At 49.5% G+C, this 25437-nt stretch overlaps 1 protein-coding gene across 7 annotated transcripts in view; it reads left to right on the top strand.

Moving 5' to 3' along the window:
* LRWD1 (leucine rich repeats and WD repeat domain containing 1) overlaps positions 1–25437 on the top strand; it is a 46635-nt gene that overhangs the window by 14666 nt on the left and 6532 nt on the right. For 4 of the 7 annotated variants that reach the window (XM_053275538.1, XM_053275539.1, XM_053275533.1 and 1 more), the window contains 4 exons: positions 3454–3573; positions 4122–4274; positions 21829–22050; positions 23523–23867. In XM_053275538.1, the coding sequence (XP_053131513.1) occupies positions 3454–3573; positions 4122–4274; positions 21829–22050; positions 23523–23867 (840 nt within the window). Of the gene's footprint in view, positions 1–3453; positions 3574–4121; positions 4275–10890; positions 11248–21828; positions 22051–23522; positions 23868–25437 lie in introns of those variants that run through there. The other 3 variants (XM_053275536.1, XM_053275537.1, XM_053275540.1) reach the window with 3 other exon arrangements.

Raw genomic sequence — 25437 nt, 5'->3', positions numbered from 1 at the left:
TCTAGACCTAAAATATTTGAACTCCTTCGTCAGAACACGCAAGTTTCGCATGGAGTCCCTCCGCTCCATTTTAGAATCTCTGCAGCAAGGAGACTTTCTGTCATCAATAGATTTACGGGAGGCCTATCTACACATTCCCATACATCCCGACAGCAGGCCGCTACTCCGCTTCAAATACGCAGGGCTGGACTATCAATTCAAGGCCCTCCCCTTCGGCCTCGCCTCTGCACCCAGGACGTTCACCAAGATCCTCGCCCCGGTCCTCGCTCTACTTCGTATTCAGGGGGTACACATAGTGGGGTACCTCGACGATCTACTCCTAAAATCAGAGTCCTGGGATTCAGCAGTAAGGGATCTGGAAAGGACCATGACAACACTGAATCAACACGGTTTTCTAATCAACATAGAAAAGAGTCACCTCTCCCCGACGCAGAGAATTCGCCACCTCGGGGTAATAATCGACACTCTATCGTGCAAGGTCTTCCTCCCGGAAGACAGAGCCCAGGTGCTTACATCAGAAACAAGGGACGTCCTGGCGAGGCTGAAGTCGCCTCTACTGTCCTTGGCTCGACTCCTGGGACTAATGGTGTCAACGCTGGAAGCGGTCCCGTGGGCAAGGCTACACCTTCGGGTCCTCCAATGGTAACTCCTGAAATTCCAAGCGTGCATAACCACGAGGCGCAACATCCTAGTCATTCCACCTCCGCAGGTGAAAATGTCCCTGACCTGGTGGACCAGGTCTCGGAATCTCCAAACAGGCAAGTGCTTCCTCGAACTTCCGAAACTCATTATCACAACAGACGCAAGCAACAGAGGCTGGGGGGCACACTGCCTACAACACTCAGTCCAAGGACGATGGGAGAGCCTAGAAAGATCCCATTCTATAAACTGGCTCGAGCTGAGAGCTATCCGTCTGGCCCTCTTACATTTCCAACCCCGGGTCGAGGGGAAAGATGTCTTAGTGAAAACGGACAACACCACAGCCAAGGCACACGTAAACAGACAGGGAGGAACTCGATCGCGTTCTCTGTTCCAGGAATCAGTCCTCCTCCTATCTTGGGCCGAGAAGCACCTCAATTCCATCACAGCTCACCATGTCAAGGGAGATCTGAACTCAGTAGCAGATTGGTTGAGCAGGGAGGACCTCCTCCCGGGGGAGTGGTCCCTCAACACGGAAGTGTTCGATCAGTTGGCATACAAGTGGGGGCGGCCACAAGCAGACTTGTTCGCCACTCCCCTCAACGCAAAGACAGAGATATTCATCACCAGGTTCCACTGTCGTGCAGCATGGGGAACGGATGCCCTGTCTTGCAGATGGCCTCAGGGTCTCCTGTACGCCTTCCCCCCGATACCACTTCTGACCAGAGTACTCCGCAGGATACGGAATCTGAGAGCAGAGGTCGTCATGGTGGCCCCGTTCTGGCCCAGACGTCACTGGTTCACGGACCTCGTAGGCATGGCAATAGACCAGCCTTGGCACCTCCCCGTGAGACCAGACCTTCTTCTCCAGGGGCCAGTTCACCATCCCAATCCGGGCTGGTTTCAACTAGCCGCCTGGAGACTGAGCGGATCCGATTGCGAGCGCAGGGACTTCCCCCCAAAGTGACTGAAACCATCCTGGCTTCTAGGAAAAATTCCACTAATCGAATCTACCAGTATACATGGAGGATGTTTCTGCGTTGGCTCCACAGGAAAAAACTCCCTAGTGACGAGGCGACTCCACTACATCTCCTACAATTCCTCCAGGATGGGCTTGATAAAGGACTGAAGCCCAACACCCTCAAGAGGCAAGCTGCCGCATTATTGCCAATGTTGAAGGGGAAGGCTAACTCACAGTGTCATTCTCTCCTAAAAAGGTTTCTCAGGGGGGCCACCCTATTGTCTCCCCCAGTGATACATCGTTTCCCCTCATGGGATCTGAATTTGGTGCTTCAAGCATTACAAGGCCCTCCTTTCGAACCGATCCGTACCATACCACTACGCCTCTTGTCTCAGAAGTTGGCCTTCTTGGTGGCACTCACCTCTGCTAGAAGAGTTTCCGAGCTGAGAGCGCTCTCAGTCCACAAGTCGTTCTGCGTCTTCTCTGAGGACTCGGTCAGGCTGATTCCGGACCCCTTTTTCCAACCAAAGGTGATATCTCATTTCCATGCATCACAAGACATCTTTCTTCCTTCATTCTGCCCGCATCCGAAGCACCCCAGAGAGAAACTGTGGCACAAGCTGGATTTACGTAGATGCTTGAGATGCTACATAAAACGCACGGCCAGTTTTCGTAAGACCGAATCTATGTTTGTCTCTTACCTGCCCACCTCTATGGGAGAGGCGGTATCAGCAAGAACTATTGCTAAATGGATTAGAGCATGCATTACCTTAGCTTATGAGACACAAAAGGTCCCTCCTCCGGCCAATATTTGGGCACACTCCACCAGGTCGGCAGCCGCCTCGGCCGCCTTCTCCACTAACGCTTCAGTACAGGAGATTTGTAAGGCAGCGGTATGGAAGAGTCCATCCACCTTTATAAAACATTATAAACTGGACACATACGCCGCTGCCCAAGCGGCATTCGGTAGGAGAGCACTCCAGAGGGTTCTTCCCCAGGAATGAGCAGCGTTATCCCTCCCTGACTTGGGAAGTTTGCTTTGGTAAGTCCCATCTTCATGAGATGCCTTGACAGCACCAACCGAGAATGAAGCATTGGTTACTCACCGTGAAGGCTTCTTCTGGTTGCTGCTGTCAAGGCATCTCAGCCCACCCTTGTGGCTCGCTTTCCTCTCTAGGGGAAGAACCCTCCTGGGACCAGGTTATACGCTCCCACACACATCTGTTCCTTGCAGGGCGTAGGGACATGTATATGTGTTTCTTCTCTCTTGTATTATTCTCTGCATAACTTTCTCGTACTACTGGTTCACTCGGCCTAGAAGAACTGGGGCGGGGTTATCCCCGTCAGAGCTATATAGGACTGCCTTTCTAAACTAATTTGCATAGTCCTGCCTAGGAGCACGTGACAGGGATAACCCATCTTCATGAGATGCCTTGACAGCAGCAACCAGAAGAAGCCTTCACGGTGAGTAACCAATGCTTCAATCATACCATGGGTGTCCGTATGCCCAGCAATGCACCCCCATCAGTCTAGCCAATTTTCCGTGAAAATTGTTTTTTTAAAGAGAAGCCACAAAATGACTCTTCGTCATAAAATGGCAGCCAGAAATGACCTCCGAGGTAATTTCTGGCCAACCCCAGCCCCTATTTTACCAGAGTTTTCTTGCATATTCCGAGGCCGGTCATCAATCACCCGACTGCAGATATGCAGAACCGCAGATAGCAAGGTCCACCTGTAAAGTAAAATGTGCCGTCGAGTCGGTGTCGACTCCTGGCGACCACAGAGCCCTGTTATTGTCCTGTACCTGGCTTAAAAGATGTCTTTCAGAGCTACTTCCTTTTCCCCTTCTCCAGCCCAGCGATGACTACAAGGTTATGTTTCTTCTGCGTAATCTCCGGCAACTGAATGGCAAGGATGTCACCAAGCTGGCCAATCACGTGAGGGTCGTCAATAGCCGAGAGCTGAGCAGTAGGGTAAGCCACCTGATGATGATGATGATAATATATTTAAAATGTCTTAAGTGGATGTCTCTGGTTTCTTGCAGTTGTTTTAATTTAGTGTCAGTTTTCCATTTTCATTGTTCACAGCTGGTAGTTATGCATCCAATTTTTGATAGTTTTTATTCACATATTTGCTGTTTTGTTGGATGCCTTTTCGGCTGTTGTTCTATCTGTGCCCTAAATTTGAGGGGCTAGTGCCCAGGTTTACTTTTAAAATGAAAACAGATTCACTTTTTTTAAAAAATGAGCAAGGGTACAGACACCTGTACACTTGTACAGCATAATGTCTGAATAGGGCTATAAGTTCTGAAGAATATGCCTGGGAAGAATGTTCCAGTATTTGGGTGCCACCACAGAAAAGGCCCTGTTTCTTAGTAATCCAACTTCTGAAGATGGAATCAAGTCCCTGGCTCAACTGATCATCTTAACATATGGGCAAGTTCATACGTTGCAGTCAGCAGAGGAGATCATCCTATATCTCGTTTATCATATGAGTTCCATACGTTTCTCTCTCTGTCTAGGTCACTGCCCACTGGGGGAAAAACTTCCGGAACCAGCTCCCCAAAACGCTGTCTCCCGAGCAACTGAAATCGATCAGGAAAAAGTTCATCAGGTCTGCTCAAGCCCACGTTGCCTACGGTCCCAGCTCGCTCAGCGACTTCACCAGGTGGCGGGTAAATCCAGCCTCATTTGTCCTCTGCGTTCATTTTTCAGTGGCGGTGGGTGGGGAGGGGGTCATCTAGCTAGCACAGTCTCTTGGTTGAATTTGGCTTAGATTTCTTTCTCATTCAAGGTGAGTTGCAATTTATCTTTATCCCAGCTGTGGGAGGACAAAGGTCATCGGCCAAACGGACAAAGGTCATTGGCCCAGAATTGAAAAAGAAATCAACCACTGCAAAAATACCTCTATTGCTTGGAATTTTGCACAGGCAAGACTGACGAAAATTGGCACACTTTGCCTGTTGTTTTTTAAATCCAGGATTGGCTGAAGGATTGCCTTGTGAAATTAACATGGGTACAAGACTCCCCACCTCGCCCGCCTCTCTCTCTCTCTCTCTCTCTCTCTCTCTCTCTCTCTCTCCCTCCCCCCCCCCTCCATTTTACTACTTTTAGGGAAGAAAACTGGCAGACCTTTTGTGTTCTGGTGATGGTGGCTAATAGCCCAGTGGGGCTGTTCCTGTAAATTAAAGCTCTGTTTTTCTTTTGACTTGAAAGTGGAAGGGCGCTGATCTGTTCCTGTTAAAAAGGTAGGGCTTTCCTCTAAGCATGTGCATTAGGATCATCCTCTCAATAAGGAATTATATTACATTACATTACATTACATTGATTGATTAAGTGCTGTCAAGACGGTGTCGACTCTTAGCGACCCCATAGATAGATTCCCTCCAGGATGATCTGTCTTCCACTTGGCCTTTAAGGTCTCTCAGTAGTGCATTCATGGCTGTCGTCATCGAGTCTATCCACCTTGCTGCTGGTCATCCTCTTCTCTTTCCTTCCACTTTTCCCAGCATTATGGACTTCTCAAGGGAGCTGGGTCTTTGCATCATGTGTCTGAAGTAGGATAGTTTGAGCCTGGTAGGGATGTGCACAGAACTGCGGCAGGGTGGTTCGAAGGCAGCAGGGGTGCCGCTTTAAGAGCAGGGGAAGGTGCGCTTTCCCCTCCCGTCACTTTTTCCCCGGTGGTAGGAGAGCCTCAGGAACGGGTTATGCAGTGAGCATGCTCGAGACAGAACTGGACATGTGACTCTTTGTGGGCGTATCAGCCTCCCAGTTCCAGTTCTGTCTCGCTCGAGATTAGACTGTTTTTGAGAGAGCTCTGTATTCGGCAAGTGTTTCTCTATATTCTTACCCTTGTCCTATTCTGTTTCTTACCTTTTCTTATCTGTATTCGTGTTGCTATTTTGTCCTGACGGTGTGCAAGGGGGGGAAGAGAGTCGTTTCTCTATTTGACTCCAAATTGGTTCTGGCTGCAAATTGATCTTTTTACTTTGGATTTGTTTATAATTGGAGCACCAAATTGTTATATTTTTAGTTTTCTGCTTTGCTGTTCATTCATTGTCCTTATGGACAGATCGCACGCAGAGGAACTCCTTCAGGGGTCCCTATCGGAGGCTTCCATGCTGCCGCAGCACCTGGGCAGCAAGCGGGAAGATACCTCCGCGGCCGTTAGCTCCGATCTGATCAGATTGCCCAGTACGAACGCTTCCGTCTCCGCTGCCCCCCAGGAGCTCACAGCAGAGGCATCTAGCTCTAACGTTCATGCTAAGGCGAGCAGAAAGTCTAAGCACTTGGGGGAGCAAAAGTTAAAAAAGAAAAAGAAACGCAAGGAGTCCCTGCCCAAGGCGGAGGGGCACAAGCGCCTGAGTGAGCGCTTGCTTATTCAAGCGGTTTGCCGCCGCTCCAGAACTAAAATGGCGGCAAACGGCGCGAAACAAAAGGAAGCCCTTAAGAAAAGCGACAAGCAGACATTGGTGGCTCGGAGCCCGGTGGGCACAATACCGATAAGCACCACAGAGAGAAATAATTCTATTGACCGTTGCCCGGTGGGCATTGTAACGGCTGCCAATGGAATACAGACCCCGGTTCTGCAAGGGGAAGCGACTGACATTCCCGCGATTAACGACCCAGTGGGGGAAATCACGACACCTCTCGCCCACGTGAGTACAGATCCATTTTCTCCAGCAGCCACGGAGTGGTTAAGAGAATTTTTCAGAAGAGAAATAGTCTCTCTGCAACCTCAAGCACATGCTGACCAGAATACTTCCATTCCCCCACAGAACTCTGTAGCACCAACACAAAAACAGCTGAATTGCCTACCTGGACCTAGGATAGGTCACAGGCGGCAACCCAACAGGCGAGGTTTATCGAGGTTATCCTCCTCTTCCCCAGATTCAAGCCCCAGACGCAGGGCAATCCCTCAGTCAGAAATAGGCTCTTTTCTGCCCAGATTTCTGACACAAAAACACAGAAAAAGACACAGGCAATCCCCATCCTCCTCATCAGGGTCGGGAAACTCCAAGGCACCAAAGCTCCCAAAACATCCAACCCCAGTGTCTACCGGGGTTACTCAACCCCTCCCACCTCCACCCCCGCTGGGTACTTCAGTTGCCAGTCTCCTACCCACACGCCCCGGGGCCCCTCCAGACATTCACTCATCATCGGGGGAACATTCCCCCCAATTGCCAGTCGAACCAGAGTCAGATAAGGAAGAAGGGGAATTGTCAGACGAGGAGATTCCTCCTCCCATACCTAACAATGCAAGACTTTTCTCCTCAGCTGATTTTGAAGTATTATTAGCAAAAGCAAAACGCATAATCAATGACGTGGCTGCACCGGAGCAAGAGAGCACCACGCACACACTGGACCAGCAAGTCTTCCCAACGTCGGAGGCGGTGAGTCCCACAGTTCCCTTTCCTCCATTATTCAAGAATGTGCTATGTGCTGAGTGGCAACGGGCCATGGCCTCCAAACCCATTGGCAATATCCCCAAAAAACACTATGTTCTAACTAATGACATTTCAAAGCTCCTTGCCATGCCTAAGGTAGAACCTCCGGTGGCACAACTAGTGTCAGGGGCAATTGTTCAAGCTGAGGGACAGGAGCAACTTAGGACACAGGAGGACAGGCGCTGTGAGTCATTACTTAAGAAGGTTCATGAGGCCACGGCATCTGCCATTAAGATAGGTACCACAAATTCGATTTTCGCCAGAGCATCCCTGCTCTGGGCTAAGGAGTTGGTCAAATTGGTTCCCCCAGAATTGCCCAAGCTCCGTCAGGGAATTAATAAGATGGCTAAAGCGGCAGCCCTGATGGCAGATTCCAGTTTAGACGGAATCCAACAATCATCTAGGGCCATGGTAGCGGGTGTGGCAATCCGCAGGGCCTTGTGGCTCAAATCATGGAATGTAGACTATAAGTCAAAGTTGGCCTTGGTTTCCGCCCCCTTTGCGGGTGAAAACCTTTTTGGCCCGGCCCTCGAACCAGTTCTGGTAGAGTCCTGGGATAAAAAGAAAATATTGCCTACTGCTCGTAGATACCCTCGGGCGTTTTTTCGTGGCTCCCCGCGCAGTTTTCGCCCCTTCAGACAACATGCCAACCAACCTTCGCCAGCTCACAACCAGGGGTTCCAGAATAGAGACTACAGATACTTCCAGAACAAAGGAATGGGACAGTACCAGTGGAGACAACGCTTCAGAGGCAACAGCAGAGGCGCGCACCAGAAATCGCTCTCAGGTGCAACATCTTACAGAAAACAATGACGCTACCCCCGTAGGCGGCCGGCTTTCGGACTTTTGCACCACCTGGATGTCTACAGCCGCCGACGCTTGGGTGCTAGAGGTAGTCACGAACGGCTACAACATCGAATTGTCATCCATTCCTCATCAAAGATTCATTTCCACCGCAAGGTCTTCTGTTCCGGAGAGACATCTTCGAATGCTAAAAGCAATACAACATCTTCTTCAGATCAGGGCCATAGAACCGGTCCCTCCTTCTCAGTTTTTTCGAGGCACTTACTCTATCCTATTTCTTGTACCCAAAAAAGACGGTTCTTGGCGAGCCGTTTTGGATTTGAAGGCCTTCAATCGACACGTGACGAAGAGAAAGTTTCGCATGGAGTCCCTCCAATCAATCAAAGAAACCATACAAGCAGGGGACTTCTTGGCAGCATTCAACCTGTCGGAGGCGTACCTGCACATCCCGATCGCAGTTCAATCGCGACAGTTCCTTCGATTCTCATACAATGGGAGCCATTTCCAATATCGAGCCCTACCATTCGGCCTATCGTCCGCCCCGAGGGTCTTCACCAAGGTGATGGTGTCCCTGATCTCGCTCCTCCGCACCAGGGGCATCCATATCCACCCTTCCCTGGACGACTTACTTCTGAGAGCCAGATCCCGGGCTCAGGCAGTCAGGGACATCAGAACCACACTGCAGGCCCTGGGGGACCACGGTTTTGTCGTAAACGTTCAGAAAAGTCACCTGGAACCAACACAACAGCTAGTCCACCTCGGGGCCCTATTCGACACCGCACGGGGCACAATTTCGTTGTCACAGGAGAGAAGAGAAAGATTAAAGCTACAACTGCAGCCCTTATTGACCAAACAGACGTGGGATGTCATGACATTATCCCAGGCACTAGGGAGCATGATAGCATGTTTGACCTGCACCCCCTGGGCCAGATGGCACTCCCGGCCACTACAATGGGTTCTTCTCCCATGGCAGGACCACGTGATGGCGGGCAAGAAGACACTTATCAGCCTACCACGACAAGTCCAGAGGTCAATACATTGGTGGCTTTCCCCAGCCATGACCAAAGGCCATTTACTGGAAGTTCCGCCCAGGATAGTCCTGACAACAGACGCCAGTCTCACCGGCTGGGGGGCACACTGCCAACAACTATTCACTCAAGGAGTATGGACACCGGGGGAAGCACGTCACCCCATCAATTGGCTGGAACTAAGAGCAGTTCGACTGGCTCTTATCCACTTCCAGAGCCTGATTGCGAATCAACATGTCCTTATAAGAACGGACAATGTGACAGTCAAAGCCCACATAAACCGTCAGGGGGGCACCAGATCGCGAAAACTGATGGAGGAGTCAAACCGCCTGTTCAGATGGGCAGAGTCGAATATCCTGTCCATCTCAGCAGAGCACCTAAAAGGGGAGGAGAACAACCTGGCGGACTGGTTAAGCCGCAAGGCATTGGATCCAGGAGAATGGGCACTACACCCAGAGATCTTTGCCCAGATATCGGATCGACTAGGAAATCCAGCGGTGGACCTCTTCGCGTCCGACCACAACCATCAACTGCAGCGCTACTTCACCAGATACCAATCGCACAGAGCAGAGGGAACGGACGCTCTACTCTCTCCCTGGCCAAGGGGTCTGATGTACGCCTTCCTTCCGATCCCCATAATCATGAAGGTACTCAGGAAAGCGATTCAAGAGCAGGCGGATCTCATCTTAGTCGTACCGCACTGGCCAAGACGGCCCTGGTTCTCCACAATAGTCGAATTGGCGGTCGAAAAGCCATGGTTCCTGCCACAACGACACGACCTCCTGCAACAGGGTCCAGTCCTTCATCCAGACCCCACCTGGTTGCAACTGAGCGCTTGGAGGTTGAACGCTCAGAGTTAGAGGATCGTGGGTATACAGACTCTGTAATACACACCATTTTGGCGTCCAGAAGGGCCTCCACTCAACGCATCTACCAAGTCACCTGGTCAGCTTTCTTCAAATGGGCGTTCCAGAACGGGGTAGATCCCTTGCACGCAGGGGTTCCGGAAGTTTTGAGTTTTCTGCAAGAAGGGCTAAAACCACACCTCCGTCCATCCACATTGCGCAGACAGGTCTCAGCCCTGTCCTCTGTTCTCAATATCACCTTGAAAAACAAACACGACCTACACCCTCACATTACCAGATTCCTTAGAGGAGCCACGAATCTTGCTCCTCCTACGCTTCGGCGTTTTCCAACTTGGGACCTCAACAAGGTGCTTAATGCTCTTACCAAGCCACCCTTCGAGCCCCTCACAACGACTTCTCTTAAAAACCTCTCTTATAAAGTCCTGTTTTTAGTAGCTATCACCTCAGCTAGGAGGGTTTCCGAGTTAGGGGCACTATCCTCCAGAAAGGAATTCTGCACCTTTCAGGATGACGCGGTCATCCTGAGACTTGATGAGACATTTTTACCTAAGGTCAACTCAGTATTTCATAGGTCCCAGGTTATCGTTCTCCCTTCCTTCTGCCCCTCTCCTAGCCATAGGAGGGAGAAATTATGGCACAAATTGGATGCCCGCAGGGCATTGTGTATTTACCTTAAAAGAACCAAGGAATTCCGGAGAACAGACGCCCTATTTGTCTCCTTTCACCCCCACTCCATGGGTAGAAAGGTCTCAAGTTCTACACTGGCTGGGTGGATACGAGCTTGCATAAAAATGGCTTACTCAGCCTTACACCTGAGCCCACCGGGGGGGGTAACCGCTCATTCCACGAGAAGCGCCGCTACTTCTGCGGCTTTCTCGGCACATGTCCCCCTATCCGAGATCTGTAGAGCGGCCACTTGGTCCTCTGTTTCACCATTTATCAAACACTACAAGATATCGGAATATAATGAACGGGAGGCGGCCTTTGGCCGCACGGTATTACAACAGGTGCTTTAGTCGCATCCGTCCCACCCGGGACTATAATATGAAGCTTGGGCAAGTCCCGTTCCTGAGGCTCTCCTACCACCGGGGAAAAAGTAACATTGGTCTTACCGTGAAGGGTTCTTTTTCCTGGTGGTAGGAGAGCCTCAGCCCCGCCCGGATGCTCTTACTTATCCGACTGTGGGTGGTTAAAGAAGGGAGGTGTCAGGCGACTCTCAGGGTAACCAGACTCCTACTCCAACCTTCTGCTGTGTTTTTGTCTTTTATTAATTTGTCATGGTGTTGTCTAGTTCTCTATTTGAACAGTTTACAGTTATTTAGGCCTTCGGCTGCCGACGAGCTCTCTCTTTCTACAAGACTCATATCATCTTCGCTCAACATCTCTGGAACTGGGAGGCTGATACGCCCACAAAGAGTCACATGTCCAGTTCTGTCTCGAGCATGCTCACTGCATAACCCGTTCCTGAGGCTCTCCTACCACCAGGAAAAAGAACCCTTCACGGTAAGACCAATGTTACTTTCCCCTGCGCATCGGGGACTTCTGGCCATATCCGGCCAACAGGGCAGCAGGGAGGTAGGCTGCCACCCCGGTCAACTTTCTTAACAAAGGATGCTGGAGAGGGGGAAGCGGCGGGAGGGGTAAGTGCACCCTCCCCCACTCTTAAAGTGGCACTCCCGCCACCTTCAAACCAGTGGAACTGCCGGTTCCATGCACATCCCTAGAGCCTGGTCATTTGTGCCTCAAGTAAAAATTCTGGATTGATTTGTTCTAGGATCCATTGGTTTGTTTTCCTGGCTGCCCATGGTATCCTCAAGAGTCTTCTCCAGCACCAAACTTCAAAAGCGTCAATGCTTTTTCTATCTTGCTTCTTCAAAGTCCAGCTTTCACATCCATAGAGTGTCAAGGGGAAAAACATTGTCTGAACGATTCTAATCTTTGTATGTGTAGACATGTCATGGCATCCAAATATCCTTCCCAAGGCCTTCATTGAAAACCTCCTGAGTGCTAGTCTGCGGCGTATTTCTTGACTGCTGGATCCTTGACTGTTGATGGTCGATCCTAAAAGGCAGAAGCTACCCCACCACTTCAACGTCCTCATTATCAATTCTGAGGCTGGTTGCTGTATCCGTTGTCATCAGTTCAGTCTTCTTTACATTTAGTCGTCCCATTTTTTCACTGTTCTCCTTGACTTTCATTACTAGAGCTTGCAGATCATCCGCATTCCCAGCTGTCAGAGTGGTGTCATCAGCGTAGCGCAGGTTATTGATGTTTCTTCCTCCAATTTTAAAACCACACATCTTCTTCCAATCCTGCTTCTCTCAGTATATGTTCAGCATATAAATTGAATAAATAAGGAGAAAGTAGACAGCATTATATTACACTAGTATTTTTAAGCCCGTTATGATAACGGGCGCTAGCTTTATCTCCCGCCTTTAAGTGTTCTTCACCTTTTTTCCCCCCACTTTTCTGTTTCTCTCTCTCTCTCTCTCTCTCTCTCTCTCTCTCTCTTTCTTTCTTTCTCTCTTTTTTTTTTGCCACAGTCCCTTGTTCTGAATGTTACCGACCCAGCCAAATTCTTGGCATCCCCTCCCCCTTGACTGCGTCCAACGCTGCAGCTCCAGGTAGCTTTTAGAATTCTTTCATAAACGTGTGTGTTGATAGATAGATAGATAGATAGATAGATAGATAGATAGATAGATAGATAGATAGATATATTTTATTTTCTATGGGTGACACTTTCCCACGTGGTCGCAAGGAAAAGTGAGAGCAATAACAACATTACACAAAAGTACCATAGCGATGCCCTTTCTGTCTGTCTGTCTCCCTCCTTTTCTCTCTTTTTCATGCTTCGGGAACCCCTACAGTTAATAAGTTAAATAAAGGGTTTGTACATAAATATTTGTCTAGGGACCCTATGATATCTACAACACAGTAAGAGTCTACAGAAATGACAAACTTGTACAAACACTACACTGAGTGCAATTGTTATATAACATTTAAAATATACAAAGCTCTGTTTTTGTCGTTTTCTTATTTTTTTAATAACAATGGTATGTACAGTATCGAGCATCACAGTTTAGTGACTTGAAACAGTTCATATTCTAGCACTGTATTTCCCTTTGGTTTGCTATAATACCCTTGGTTGGTGTAGTGTTCAAGGACAAAAAAAGACCAGACCCCTTTGCCTTAAGTGCGCTGCTTGGTTTCCACCGCATCCCTTCCTTTTGGCTCCTGTCAGCAGCCTCCTTGGTTTGTGTCCTCCTGCTTTGAAGTCTCCAACACTCCTCTCCGTACATGAATGGCCCAGGATGGGATTTTGACAAAACGGATAGAGGAAAGGGAAAGAGCGGGGTGGGGGGCTAAGCATCAGCTTCGATCCCCGCCTCGCCTCTCCACAATCTCCCCCACTTGCTGGCTCCCCGCCCCCACATCTACTTGGTGTGTGGCTTGCTGATCAAGGAACAGGAACAGAGTGAAACGCAGGTTGTGGAAAGAGACCAGCTCAGAAGGAGCGTCTCCTGCTCATCTGCCCCTCGGGAAGCAGCAAAAGCAAGAGCTTGGCTTTCTCCAAGTTCCTCACTGGAGGAGAACCTCCCCGGTGTCCTCTCAGTTGCTGGTCCTTGGCCCTCCCCCCCATTTTTATTTTTATTTTGTTTTAAATATGTTTGTAGATTTCTCTCTTTCTCTCTCACTCCCATTTTGGTCTTGGATTCGTTCCTCAGGCGAGGCGACCTTGGGCTGCCCCCTGCCCGCCGCCCCCTCCCGCAGGGCCACTTAGCACACCTCTTTGCCTGTGCTGTTCCCGGGGAGGATGGTGAACTGCATGAGCTGCGCGGCGTGCTCTTTTGCTTTCAGCCACAATGTGGCTCTGCTGGAGGCGCATCGATCCGCCGCCGCGGTGGCAGGATCCAAGAGGCCGCCTTGCAAGGAAATGCTGCCTGCGGGTGGCCTGGAGCCGCCGCCGCCTCTGGCTCCCTGCGGTTCTCGCCCTTGCCGGCTCTCACCGAGGTTTCTTCTTGTTAGCTCCGCGGGGCGGCAAGGAACTGCCGCCCGCAGGTGGTTTGAGCTTTTCCACGGTGGTGGAGGGTGGGCGGGCGGGCGACGGCAGGAGGTCGAGTGTTTGCTGTCAAATGTCTGCCCATGGCTTTGGGACACTGGCGTTGGCAGTCCTGTCTCCCTTGGGCTGTTCTGGGCCTGCGCTTCGCGCAGGCCTAGAACAACCCAGGGAGACAGGGACACAGATACCAACGTTCCAAGGCCACGAATTCTCACTAAGGGCTTTATTATATAGGATTACTGTGTGCATTAAGTTACAGTGTAACTACATTACATTGCACTGTAGCTAATGAATTACACTTGCAGTCCAGTGGTATGCCTTGGTCCCTTGAAATCTACATTCTCAAGCACAGCTGACTCTAGATAACGCTACTTTCAAGTTAGTTTACATTGAGACAAATAAGATCAAGCCTAACATTTCAAGTACATCCACTTGGGGTCTGAGAGATAAAACCCCTTGCATTCTCTATAGTTGAGAATTGGCACTTATTCCTACCATTTTATGTGTGTGGCCTGCTCACGCTTGGTGCTATCCAGAATGACACGGACTCTGTGCAGGCAGGGTTATCTATTGTGGACAGGGGTTTTGCCTACCAGTGTTCCCTGTAACAGAGATTCCCTGACATTGTTGACTACAACTCCCATCATTCCCAGCCAAAGGCCATTGTTGCTGAGGATGACAGGAGTTGTCGTCAACAACATCTGGGGATCCCGGTAACAGAACTGCTGCCTACAATTACAAATTTTTATTCATTGCTTTTCAACAAAAGTTCTCAAAGCAGTTTACATAGAATAAGAAAAACAAATAAATAAGGAGGTTCCCTGTCCCAAAATGGCTCACAATCTCAAAAGAAAGAGAAGGTTGACACCAGCAACAGTCACTGGAGGGATACTGTGCTGGGGTTGAAGAGGGACTCTTGATTTTCCCATTTGAAATAGAAGAGAATTACTACTTTGAAAGGTGCTTCTTTGCTGATTAGTGGGGTAACTTTGCCTGCTGAAGAGTTCTGTGTGTTTTGTATGACTTGAGGGTGTGACTACTCAGAATTTAAACCAAGGGAAAATACCTCACTTTATGCTTTTGTGGATGCTCTGGCAATGAGAGATTATACCGATAAAGACAGAATCACAACTGAATTTGTCCCCTTGAAGGTGATTCTTCACAGCCAATGTTGCTAAGGCCAGACACAAGGATAAAATGAAAGAGAACTTATTGAGGTCACTTTAGACCAGCATAATTTCCTCCCAGCCAGGTGGTCATTGAGTTGCAGACCTGACCTTTTGAATGCTTCTCAGAATTAACATAGCAAAAGGAGGCCCTTAGGCCCCTCCCCCTTTGCCGGACCATTTTGTTCCTACAACTGAGAAAGAGCTGTAGGGAGAGTTTGGCCTTTGGGGAATTGGGAAGCAGGCAGTAAATCCACTGGACTTGCAAACCGCAAGGCCCAGAGTAGAAAGGTTTTTCATGTGCATGAAAGGAAACGGAGGAGAGTTTGAACTCACAACATTTTTAACAAGCTGTACCTCCCAGTTCCAACACTTGGGAACCCAAGAAAGAAGGTAAGCCTTTTATGTCCATTTTGTTCCTCTTGGAAATAGGCCGAGAGTTCACTGGACTGCCTCTTGCAGTTGCCAGTTTGTCAGGCCAGAACTAGATAGAAGTGTTGCTCTGGATTGCTCTGAGGGCCCCCAGCTGGACTTGGGGGAGAGAAGAACGAGCAGTTTTCGACTTTTCTTGAACACTTTCTGCGGCTTCTGGGTTTGAGACCTGCCTCTTGATCCAAAGCTTTTGCCTTGGAGAACATTGTTTGTGCTGTCTGAATGAGTGTGCTTTGAATCTAAACCCAGAGTAAACTTCGCGAGACTTGAGTGGTCAGTTAATCAGAGTTCGTAAAAGCAGTTTATCTGGTTAAATATTAGCTACTTGTTTTAGCTGTAAGATACATACTTTTAAAACATATATTTGAAATCATCTTCTCATTTCTAAGTAGCTGTTTCCAGGTTTTCTGTTTGTTGGGTAGGTGTGTTTGTGTGGGTGCGTGTTCAACTACCCAAATAAAATATTTAAAATAAAATAAACTGGAGGACAAACAGGCACAGATAATCTGCACACTCTTTCTCCTTGGGTAATGGTTCTGTATAAAAGCTAGAGAGGTGTCTTCTAGTCTTGCCTTTCTTCAAGAAGGATCCTAGTTTGAGCAGTTAAACCAGTGTATGTCTGTTTTTTATTTTATTTTTAGCGTCTCATAGGCATACCATTTGTTGTAAAGTGTGCCGTCAAGTCGAGTTCTACTTCTGGTGCCCACAGAGCCCTGTGGTTGTCTTTAGTAGAATACAGGAGCGGTTGACCATTGCTTCCTCCTGCTCAGTATGAGATTATGCCTTTCAGCATCTTCCTAGATCGCTGCTACCCGATAGAGGTGTTTCCCATTTACATTTTATATCCTGCTTTTCCTCCAAGGAGCCCAGAGCGGTGTACTGCATCCTTAAGTTTCTCCTCACAACAACCCTGTGAAGTAGGTTGGGCTGATAGAGACATGACTGGCCCAGAGTCACCCAGCTAGTCTCATGGCTGAATGGGGATTTGAACTCGGGTCTCCCCGGTCCTAGTACAGCACTCTAACCACTACACCACGCTGGATCCTGGATCCTTTTCCAGTATGGAAACTTCTTTCTCCCTCCGTGTCTGTATCCTGCCCATTGAGGATAACCGGTCATGCAGCATCTGACCCTGTCAGGTGGAGATGGCAGGGACTGAGCCCGGCAGGGCTTTCTGTGTGCCAAATAGCTTGTCCTGCAGCGACTGAACTATGGGGGGGGGGTTTCCAGCCACATGTTCTCCCATCAGTTAGCCCACTTGAGCCAATAAAGGACCTAATTTTCCGCCTGCAGCTGAAAATATGATTCATATGATAATAAGAATTATTATTAACTAGCTGACCTGTGCGGCCGCCGCCGCCCTGCGGGGGCTGAGTGTGGCCGCCGCCGCCTCGTCTCCGCGGCCGGGCCCGGCCAGTCCCGCCGCCTCGCCTCCGCGGCCCGGCCAGTCCCGCCGCCTCGCTTCCGCGGCCGGGCCAGGCCAGGCTACCTCTCTCTCTCCTCCCGCCCCCCGTCTCGGGCGGGGCAAAGTGCGGCCGCCGCCGCCAGCGGGCCTGGCCGGCCCCAGAGTGCCGCCGATGCCGATGCCGCCGCCGGCCCCAGAGTGCCGTCATCAGGCCCGCCGCCTTGCCTCCGCGGCCCGGCCAGTCCCGCCGCCTCGCTTCCGCGGCCGGGCCCGGCCCCGCCACCTTGCCCCGCCACGCTGGGCCCGCCGCTCGCTGGGCCCCGCCACCACGGCCTGGCCCGCCGCCATCGCTCTGGGCCCGCCACCTCACCCCACCTCACGGCCGAGGCCGCCACCACCTTGCTGGGCCCACCGCCTCGCTGGGCTCCGCCACCGCGGCCCTGGGCCAGCAGCCGCCCAGCAAGCGAATTCTCCTGGGTGTGCTGCCAGCCAATCAGGCGCCCCCTGCAGCCCAGCCAATCAGCTGGGCTGCCGGGATGCATTTCTCCTGGGCACACCCAGGGGAATTACATATATATAGATATAAGTCAGCAGCATTATTATTATGAATATAATTCAATAACATATATGTCACTGATGCTCAGGCTCTTGATTACCATTGCCTGCATCTCCCAGCCCCCCCCCCAACTTGTGTCCCTCATTTTGGCAATGAAATGTTGGCAACCCTACTTTGTACCCTATTTACCTGAATGCAAGACTAGGTTTTTCCCAAGTTCTTTGATCCTTGAAATGGGGGTGGGGGTTGTCCTAAATTCAGAGTAAGATAACCTTTTGGTTCCTTTTTTTTGGTGACCTTTATTTAACTTCTAGTTGTTGTTTTTTAAGGGGGTCGACTTAAATAAATTCAGAGTCGAGAAGAGCTGGTCTTGTAGCAAGCATGAACTGTCCCCATTGCTAAGCAGGGTCTGCCCTGGGTTGCATTTGAATGTGAGGACTATAAGCTATTCCCCTTAGGGGATGGGGCTGCTCTGAGAAGAGCATCTGAGGTCCCAAGTTCCCTGCTTGGCAGCATCTCCAAGATCGGGCTGAGAGAGACTCCTGCCTGCAACCTTGGAGAAGCTGCTGCCAGTCTGTGCGGTCAGTACTGAGCGAGATGGACCAAGGGTCTGCACTGCAGCAGCTAGCCAAATTCACCTCGGGTTTGATGCTCCATTATTTTTTCACCTTGAGAGTTTCCACTCTTGTGTCACATCCTATTTCCTAAAGTGGTCTTCTTGAAAAGCCTCTGCCATTTTCATTTGCATCTAAATTGCCCTGGATGACTCTGAAATTTGAATAATGGCATGTTTGCCTCTTCCTGCATTCTCTGAGAGCAAAAAAGATTTCATTGGCCTGAGAGCATAGAGGAGAAATAATGGACACAGAGAAATGAGCTCCTTGTGAAAGACACAGCCAGCCCCTAAAAGATTTATTGTATTCATTTAATTTATACCCTGCTTTTTAACAAATGTTTGTACTTCAAGTACCGTTTGGTGGTATAGTGGATAGAGTGTTGATCTAGGACCCAGGGGGACCCGAGTTCAAATTCCCATTCAGCTATGAAACTCACTGGGTGACTCTGGGCCAGTCGCTTCTCTCAAACTAACTTACTTCACAAGATGGCTTTGAGGATAAACATAACCATGTATACCACTCTGGGCTTTTTAAAGAAAGAGCAGGATATAAATATAAGTAAAAAATAAAATAAATGTTTTACTTGCCAAAGTTCAACCGCCCCTTGAAAAATGAATAGCAATCAAATAAGTAAATAAACCCAAAAATTTTTTAAAGCCCAGTGTTTTAAAAACATAAGCAGCTCTGTGAAATCAAATCACAACAGAAGCACTCAACATCAAAAGTGTTTTAGTTTATTAAAAAGGTGACGAGTGGGAGACATGATGGAGGTTTGTGAAATGATGCATGGTGTGGAAAAAGTGGATAGAGAGAGAATTTTCTCCCTCTGGCTCGGCACTAGAACTAGGGGTCATCTCCTGAAATGGATTGCCAGGAAATTTAGGACCCACAAAGGGAAGCACTTCTCCACACAGAGCAGAATTAATCTGTGAAATTCTCTGCCACAGGATGCAGTGATGGCCACAAGCTTGGATGGCTTTCAAACAGGGTGGATTTGATTTAAATCAAACTGATTTAAATCACGATTTAAATCACTAGCAGGGTGGATTAAAATAAAAAAAATCCGATTTAAATCAAAAAAATCCGATTTAAATCAAAAAATGGATTTTTTTATTTAAATCGGATTTTTTTTATTTAAATCGGATTTTTTTTATTTTTATCCACCCTGCTAGTGATTTAAATCGTGATTTAAATCGTGATTTAAATCAGTTTGATTTAAATCAAATCCACCCTGCTTTCAAAGGGGTTTAGACAAATTCATGGAGGACAGGCCTATCGGTGGCTACTGGTCCCGATGGCCATAGGCCATCCTGCTCGGGGGCTTCCTAGCGGTATCTGGTGGGCCAAAGTAGGGAAACTGGGTCTGGACTGAGAGAGCCTTGAGCAGCCTTAAGCAGGACTGTTCCTAGGTTCTTGAATAAGCTTGTCTAAAAGTGGGAGGATAGGGACAGATGTTTGCTGATGTCCCCAGCAAAAAGTGGCACCTGTTTCCAGTGGTCCCTCTAATCTTTTTCTTCTCTGTGCGGAATGAGTTTTGTTCTGGGCGGCAGTCTCAAAGCAGTGTGTGCGCACATGCATTCAGAATGGGGCCTTCCTGATCCAACCCGAGCGGGATCCAAAATGAACTAAGCGGACATCCAAAAACTTGTGAGCATGCACACGCCTTAGAGGGAACAGTGCCTCTCTCATGCCTGCCCCTTCTATGTCTGGTGGTGACAAGACAGAAAGTAGAGCCCCTCTCCCTTTGATCATTTCCCCCATTGTCAAGTTGGCGTTCTGCATACAGAAGCATTCTTCATCCTTTCATATATATTGACATTTCTCCCGAGATAAGAACAATCTGCACATCTTTGAGTATCTCCAAGGAAAGTACTTCTTCTAGCTTGCAGGGAGAGAACTGGTCTTGTGGTAGCAAGTATGATTTGTCCCATCGCAACAGAGGAAGCTGCCTTTTGCGGAGTCAGACCGTTGGTCCATCCTTAGTTTGCATTTGGATGGGAAACGCCTGTGAGCACTGTAAAATATTTCCCTTAGGAGGGGCTGCATAGCTCAGTGACAGATCTGCTTGGCATGCAGAAGTTCCCAAATTCACTCCCTGGCAGCATCTCCAGGTGAGAGACTCCTGCCTGAAACCTGGGAGGGCTGCTGCTGGTCAGTGCCGAGTGGACAGTCCTGAGCAATGGTCTGACTCGGTGTAAGGCAGCTTCCTATGTTTCTACGATATTTCCTGCCACACTTTCAGAAAAAAAAAAGATTTACGCACAATCCATTGTGAAACCATCTTTAGATTGCATTGGATACAATCTTTGCTAACTGTGTCTCAGGAAAATTGGAAATGAAGTGTGGAGATGGGAAACAGATACAGAAATAAACAATCCCAACCACAAATCTGAGAACACCATTCACTACAGTGTGTGTGTGTGTGTGTGTGTGTGTATACTCATTTGAATCATGATTGATTGAAAAGTATGTATATAATCACTGAAGACACCAAATGACCATGCTGTATATTGATGATACAGTTCAAAGAGAACAGATTGCATATTCATGTGAAGTATTTTGTGGAAAAGCAGGAATGATAAAGATTTTAACAAGATTTGACTACCTGTGAAGAACGGACAGGTTAAGTAAGAATGGTGTAGTGTAGATCCTGCTTGGCCTGGGGGCTCTGGTGTGAAGCACAGCAACTGTTGTCAGGGACTTAGATTGGCAGGCAGAGATCTCTAGGCGTGTGAAAGATCTCTAGGCAGATCTCTAAGCGTGTGGAAGTTAACTGCCAGTGAAGAAGCTGGGAGAAAAGTTCTCAGACTGAAGGAGGGTCAACTGTAACTGGTTGTGCCTTGAACTGTGTGTTTCTCGGAAAGTGTTTCTTTTGTTTTCTTTGGGAGATGATAAAATCCTCTAAAAATATTTTTTTAAATAATTTTTACTTTCTCTGTTGGAGTAGCTCTCCTAGCCTATTGCATTCCCCTGCTATGAAGGGCAATACCTATGATAAGAGAGGACTGTTGGAAGATAAATGCTGGCAGTGGGTCCAGGAGCCATCTTACCAACTGCTACACTTACTCTGAGTTACTTGGGAGAATCAGTCAGAATTTTAAAAGCTTGGGCATTGGTCTCAGATTCGTTAACTTCTGTGTCTGGCGAGGCCGGCTGTCCTTACCTCTGATGACAGCTGTCCTTACCTCCGGTGAGCGGGCCCAAAGCAACAGGGACGGGTGGTAGCCAGCGAGAGACAAAGGAAAGACTGCGGACAGGCAGGGACCCAGCACCAGTGGAGGAGAAGCTGAGCCCTGATAAGATCCGAAGGGGAGGCCTGCAACATCAGCAGCATGCCTCCCAAAGGGAGGGGGTCTGGGAAGGAGGAAGGGAAAAGCTGTAAGGGGTAATCAATTACAGGTAATAAAGAGGGGTTTGGCCCCATAATTGGGGGCAGATGATGCCTAGCCTGTGAGAAGGCATATATGGAGCCAGCCAAAGATGAAAGGCTGGCTGGTAGAGAGTGTCGAGGGCCCCCGAGAGGGGCAGACACAAGGAGCCAGCAGCCTGAGATGGAGGAAGCACATGGTGATGCTCAACCCCCTCCCTGTCCCTGCTCTGAGGCCGGTCCTGATAAGCCTAGCCAGGCTGGGTAAAGGAGTCAGGGACGTGTAGCCGGACATTCTGCTTAATGAGAAATCGCCTGTTGGTGGAAACCTAAAGATCCTCCTTTAGGAAACTGGATCTTTCAAGTCTGAAACTGCTTCAAGGTGTTTGAAGTAATTAACAGTTCAAAGGAAGGAGGTATGTTGACTTGAAGCCTCTGCCTCATTAAAATGTGGCCATTTTCTGATCTCTTCTTCCATTAGGTGAAAATGATTGCAGAGGAATTCCTGACCTCACTGATAAATCAGGAAGAGAACCCTGCTCCTGAAGTAGAAGAAATGGAGGAGGAAGAAGAAGAAGAAGAAGAAGAAGAAGAAGAAGAAGAAGAAGAAGAAGAAGAAGAAGAAGAAGAAGAAGAAGAAGTGGTGAAGGAAGAAGAAATTGCAGAAGATACCACAGAGACTGAAAATAAGGTTATTACTCAGGTCAGAACTCTGCAAGGGAACCCTTGGATTCAGCACTTCAGTGAAATGAATATGTCCCCCTCCTGCCTGCCAGTGGGTGGTTTCTCTTGAGGTCATTCAAGTTCTTCATGGCCTCTTCAGGGAGAGGGCACAGGTCACTAATAAATTACCTTCTATGGCAACAAGTATTGATAGACCTCTACTGCGTCTCAACATAGCTTTTTCCCCCTTGCAAGGCCCGGCATCAGTGACAGCTCCTGTATCAACCCTAAGTGCCCCCCGCCCTTGATTAATGGTGTACGGGGCCTGTGTGATGCTTCAGCCAAAGCTGAATCACCGCAGTTCCCCTGGCAGCTTGCAGTGCCGTTCTTTGCCCAGCACCAGAGGGCTCCTTTCAGGGCAACAGGGCAGGTCCTGTGGGCCACTGTGTGAAACAGGATGCTGGACTGGGTAGGCCTTGGGCCCCATCCAGCAGAGCTGCTCTGATGCTCCTAAGGCTGTTTGAGCCCCTGCACCATCTTGGGAGGTGGACCTCAAGTGCTGGGAGGAGTCATCCTTCCCAGCACTTTCCTCCTCAAGCTCTTTAGAGAGGGTTCCGTCTCTCTAACAGGGTCCTCCCAGCCGTGAGAAAAGCACAGTACTGTGCGGAGGTCAGCAAGATGGGAAGCGGCTCACACATTGAAGGGTTTTGTTTGGTGTTTGTTTTGATGTTTGTTTGTTTTTTTGCTAAAGTGGCCCTTGCTTGAAAAACAGTGAAGCCTTATACTCTCCTTGCAGAGAGGTCAGCTCTTGACACTTTGGGTGAAAAGTTTCTGAGAAAGACCCTTCTCCTGAGACCCCCAGAAAGATTCTGCTAGTCAGAGCACTTTGGAAGCTGTCTTCTACCAAGCCAGCCCCTTGATGCAGCCTTTTCAGTCTTGTCCACACTGGCTGGCAGTGACCCCTCCGGGGCTTCAGGCAGGAGTCTCTCCCAGCCCTACCTGGAGATGCTGCCAGCCAGGGATGGAACCTGGGACCTTCTGCATGCCAAGCAGATGCTCTTCCACTGAGCTACAGCCCAGATGGTAGGCTAGATGGACCAGTGATCTCTCTTGGGATGAGTGCCATATATTCATGAGCCTCAGGTATTAAAACTGGGTTGTCTAATATCTTCTTGGGTTTGCTGTGAAAATGGATGAGATAAATTTGTCGGCAGGGCCTGCTCTGGTTTGCACTGGGCTTGGTGGGCCCGGTCTGCGGTTAGATGCTCCCCTTTGGAGACGGGGCCCTTGCTCAGTGGTGGAACCTCTGCTTGGCATGGAGAAGGTCCCAGGTTCAGTCCCTGGCAGCATCTCCCGGTGGGGCTGGGGAAGACCCCTGCCAGGACCCTGCCAGTCAGAGCAGGCAGTACTGAGCTCAATGGAGCCATGGTTGGCCTTGATCTAGGGCAGCTTCCCGTGTTCCCCCCATTCGAGAGGCGGTAACTGGCTGTGCCTGGCCTTTCCTTCCCACAGGGCACAGTCACCCCCAGCAAGAGGAAAGGGGCCTGGCCTAAAGGAGGAGCAGCTGCCAGCAAGAGGTCCCGCTCCCAGAGCAGCCCCAAGGGGGGCGAAGCTGCCCCCAGCCCCCAGAAGGCCAGCCGCTTGCAGGACGAGCGCAGGCCCGAGGGGCCGAGAGCACCCCGCCTGCAGGCCAAGGAGTCCCAGCCTGCCCGGGATTCAGAAGGCGCCCAGCGGAACGGAGGGCGGCTCCCGAAAGCACAGAGTCACAAAAGGTCCAGCCAGCGGAAAGAGGAGCACGAGGAGGAGGAGGATGCCAGAGATGTTGGTAGCACCCCGGTTAAGGACTTGGAAGGCGAGGTACCGGGAGAGCGAGAGCATTGCATGGTCACCTTTTGATGTTCAATTGAGGGCTGGCCGAAATCAATGGATCCTGGAAGACAGGGAGGGTCTTCCCAAGGTCGAGGGGTGTGTGGGAGTGTCTGTATCTGAATTCCAGCAAGCGTGAATCTGGAAGGGAGCCTCTCAGCAGGGAAAGGATGTCCATCCACAAAAATCCGATATTTCCCTCATGAGCGCGTTTTTGGAAACCATGAATACGTGATGTACAACATCCAAGACACATATTGGAGCATATGTGTCGGGGCTGCACAGTTTCGCCCCTCCTGCAGATGTTGGACTACAGCTTCCATCACCCCTGGCTGGTTGGCCACTGGCTGGGGATGATGGGAGCTGTAGTCCAAAAAGAGCTGGATAGCCAAAGTTGTGCAGTCCTGATACCTATGATCCAAAGGGAGAAAAAAAGGTATCGCATTACATGCATTGCTTTGCAGTCAAATAGGTCTGTCCTGCAATTAGCATTTGCATTAGGTGTTGAAAGCCGGGTCTGGGCTTTACCTCTTCATTATTTTAAGAAAGGTTCCCGGCATTCAGAAATCAGAGGTCAGGGAGAAGGGTACTAGCTTCCTCCTCTTCTGGACGTGCTAGTTTTCTCCCATCCTTCTGTCTTACAGCTTTACAAAGGTGTGTTTTTGTTTTTAATTCTGAATGTCGCCATCCCTGAGCATTCAATTCATGCCAGGTCCCCCCCTGCAGCCTGAAATGGTACAGCCCAGACCATTCCTCCACCTCATCTGCTGTGAAAACAGGCAAAGAAACTTAGCGTCCTCTAGAAATTAACTTGGGTGTTGCTTTTCTCAAAGCAGTGCAGTGATAATGTTGCGGGGTTGACTCCAAACCTTTCAGCGATCCTCTCCCCTGCAACTTTCAGCCTCAGCCAGTTGTGTGCCTGTGCCACCCCCAGTTGGTGGGCATGATCAGCTCAGATATTGCCCGCCACATGTCTTTCTGAAGAGTCGGGGTGTGTGTGTGGCTAAATCAACATCCCCTCTGTCTCCTGACAGAGCAGAAGTTAGCTCCTTAGGACATGGGATAGATGCAGTGGAATCAGGGAGAGGCCCAGCAGGAGGGTCTAGATCAGGGTTTCTCAACGTGTGGGTCCCCAGATGTGATTGGACTTCAGCTCCCATAATCCCCAACCCCAGTGGCCTTTGGTAGGAATTATGGGAGTTGAAGTCCAATTACATCTGGGGACCCACACGTTGAGAATCCCTGGTCTAGATTAAAACGAGTGCCCCAGCCCTCTGCCAGTGAATTAGATTTAAAATCTAATGAGCTTAGGATGGGCCATAGCTCAGCCGCAGAGGATCCGCTTTCATGCAGGCGGTCTCAGACTCCATCCCTGGCAGCCTCTCCTGGTAAGGCTGGGAGAGACTTCAGCCTGAAACCCTGGGGACTGCTGCCAGTCAGAGTAGACAATTCTGAGCTAGACAGAGCAATAGTCTGACTCAGTATAAGGCAGCTTCCGATGTTCCTGTTTAACAGGTAGGCACGTATCTATTGCAGTTTATTCTCACATCAACAATGTGAG

The sequence above is a fragment of the Hemicordylus capensis genome, chromosome 12, assembly GCF_027244095.1.
Source record: "Hemicordylus capensis ecotype Gifberg chromosome 12, rHemCap1.1.pri, whole genome shotgun sequence".
NCBI lineage: Eukaryota > Metazoa > Chordata > Lepidosauria > Squamata > Cordylidae > Hemicordylus > Hemicordylus capensis.
The sequence above is the reverse complement of the archived record's forward strand: the minus strand, read 5'-3'. Positions and strand labels throughout refer to the sequence as shown.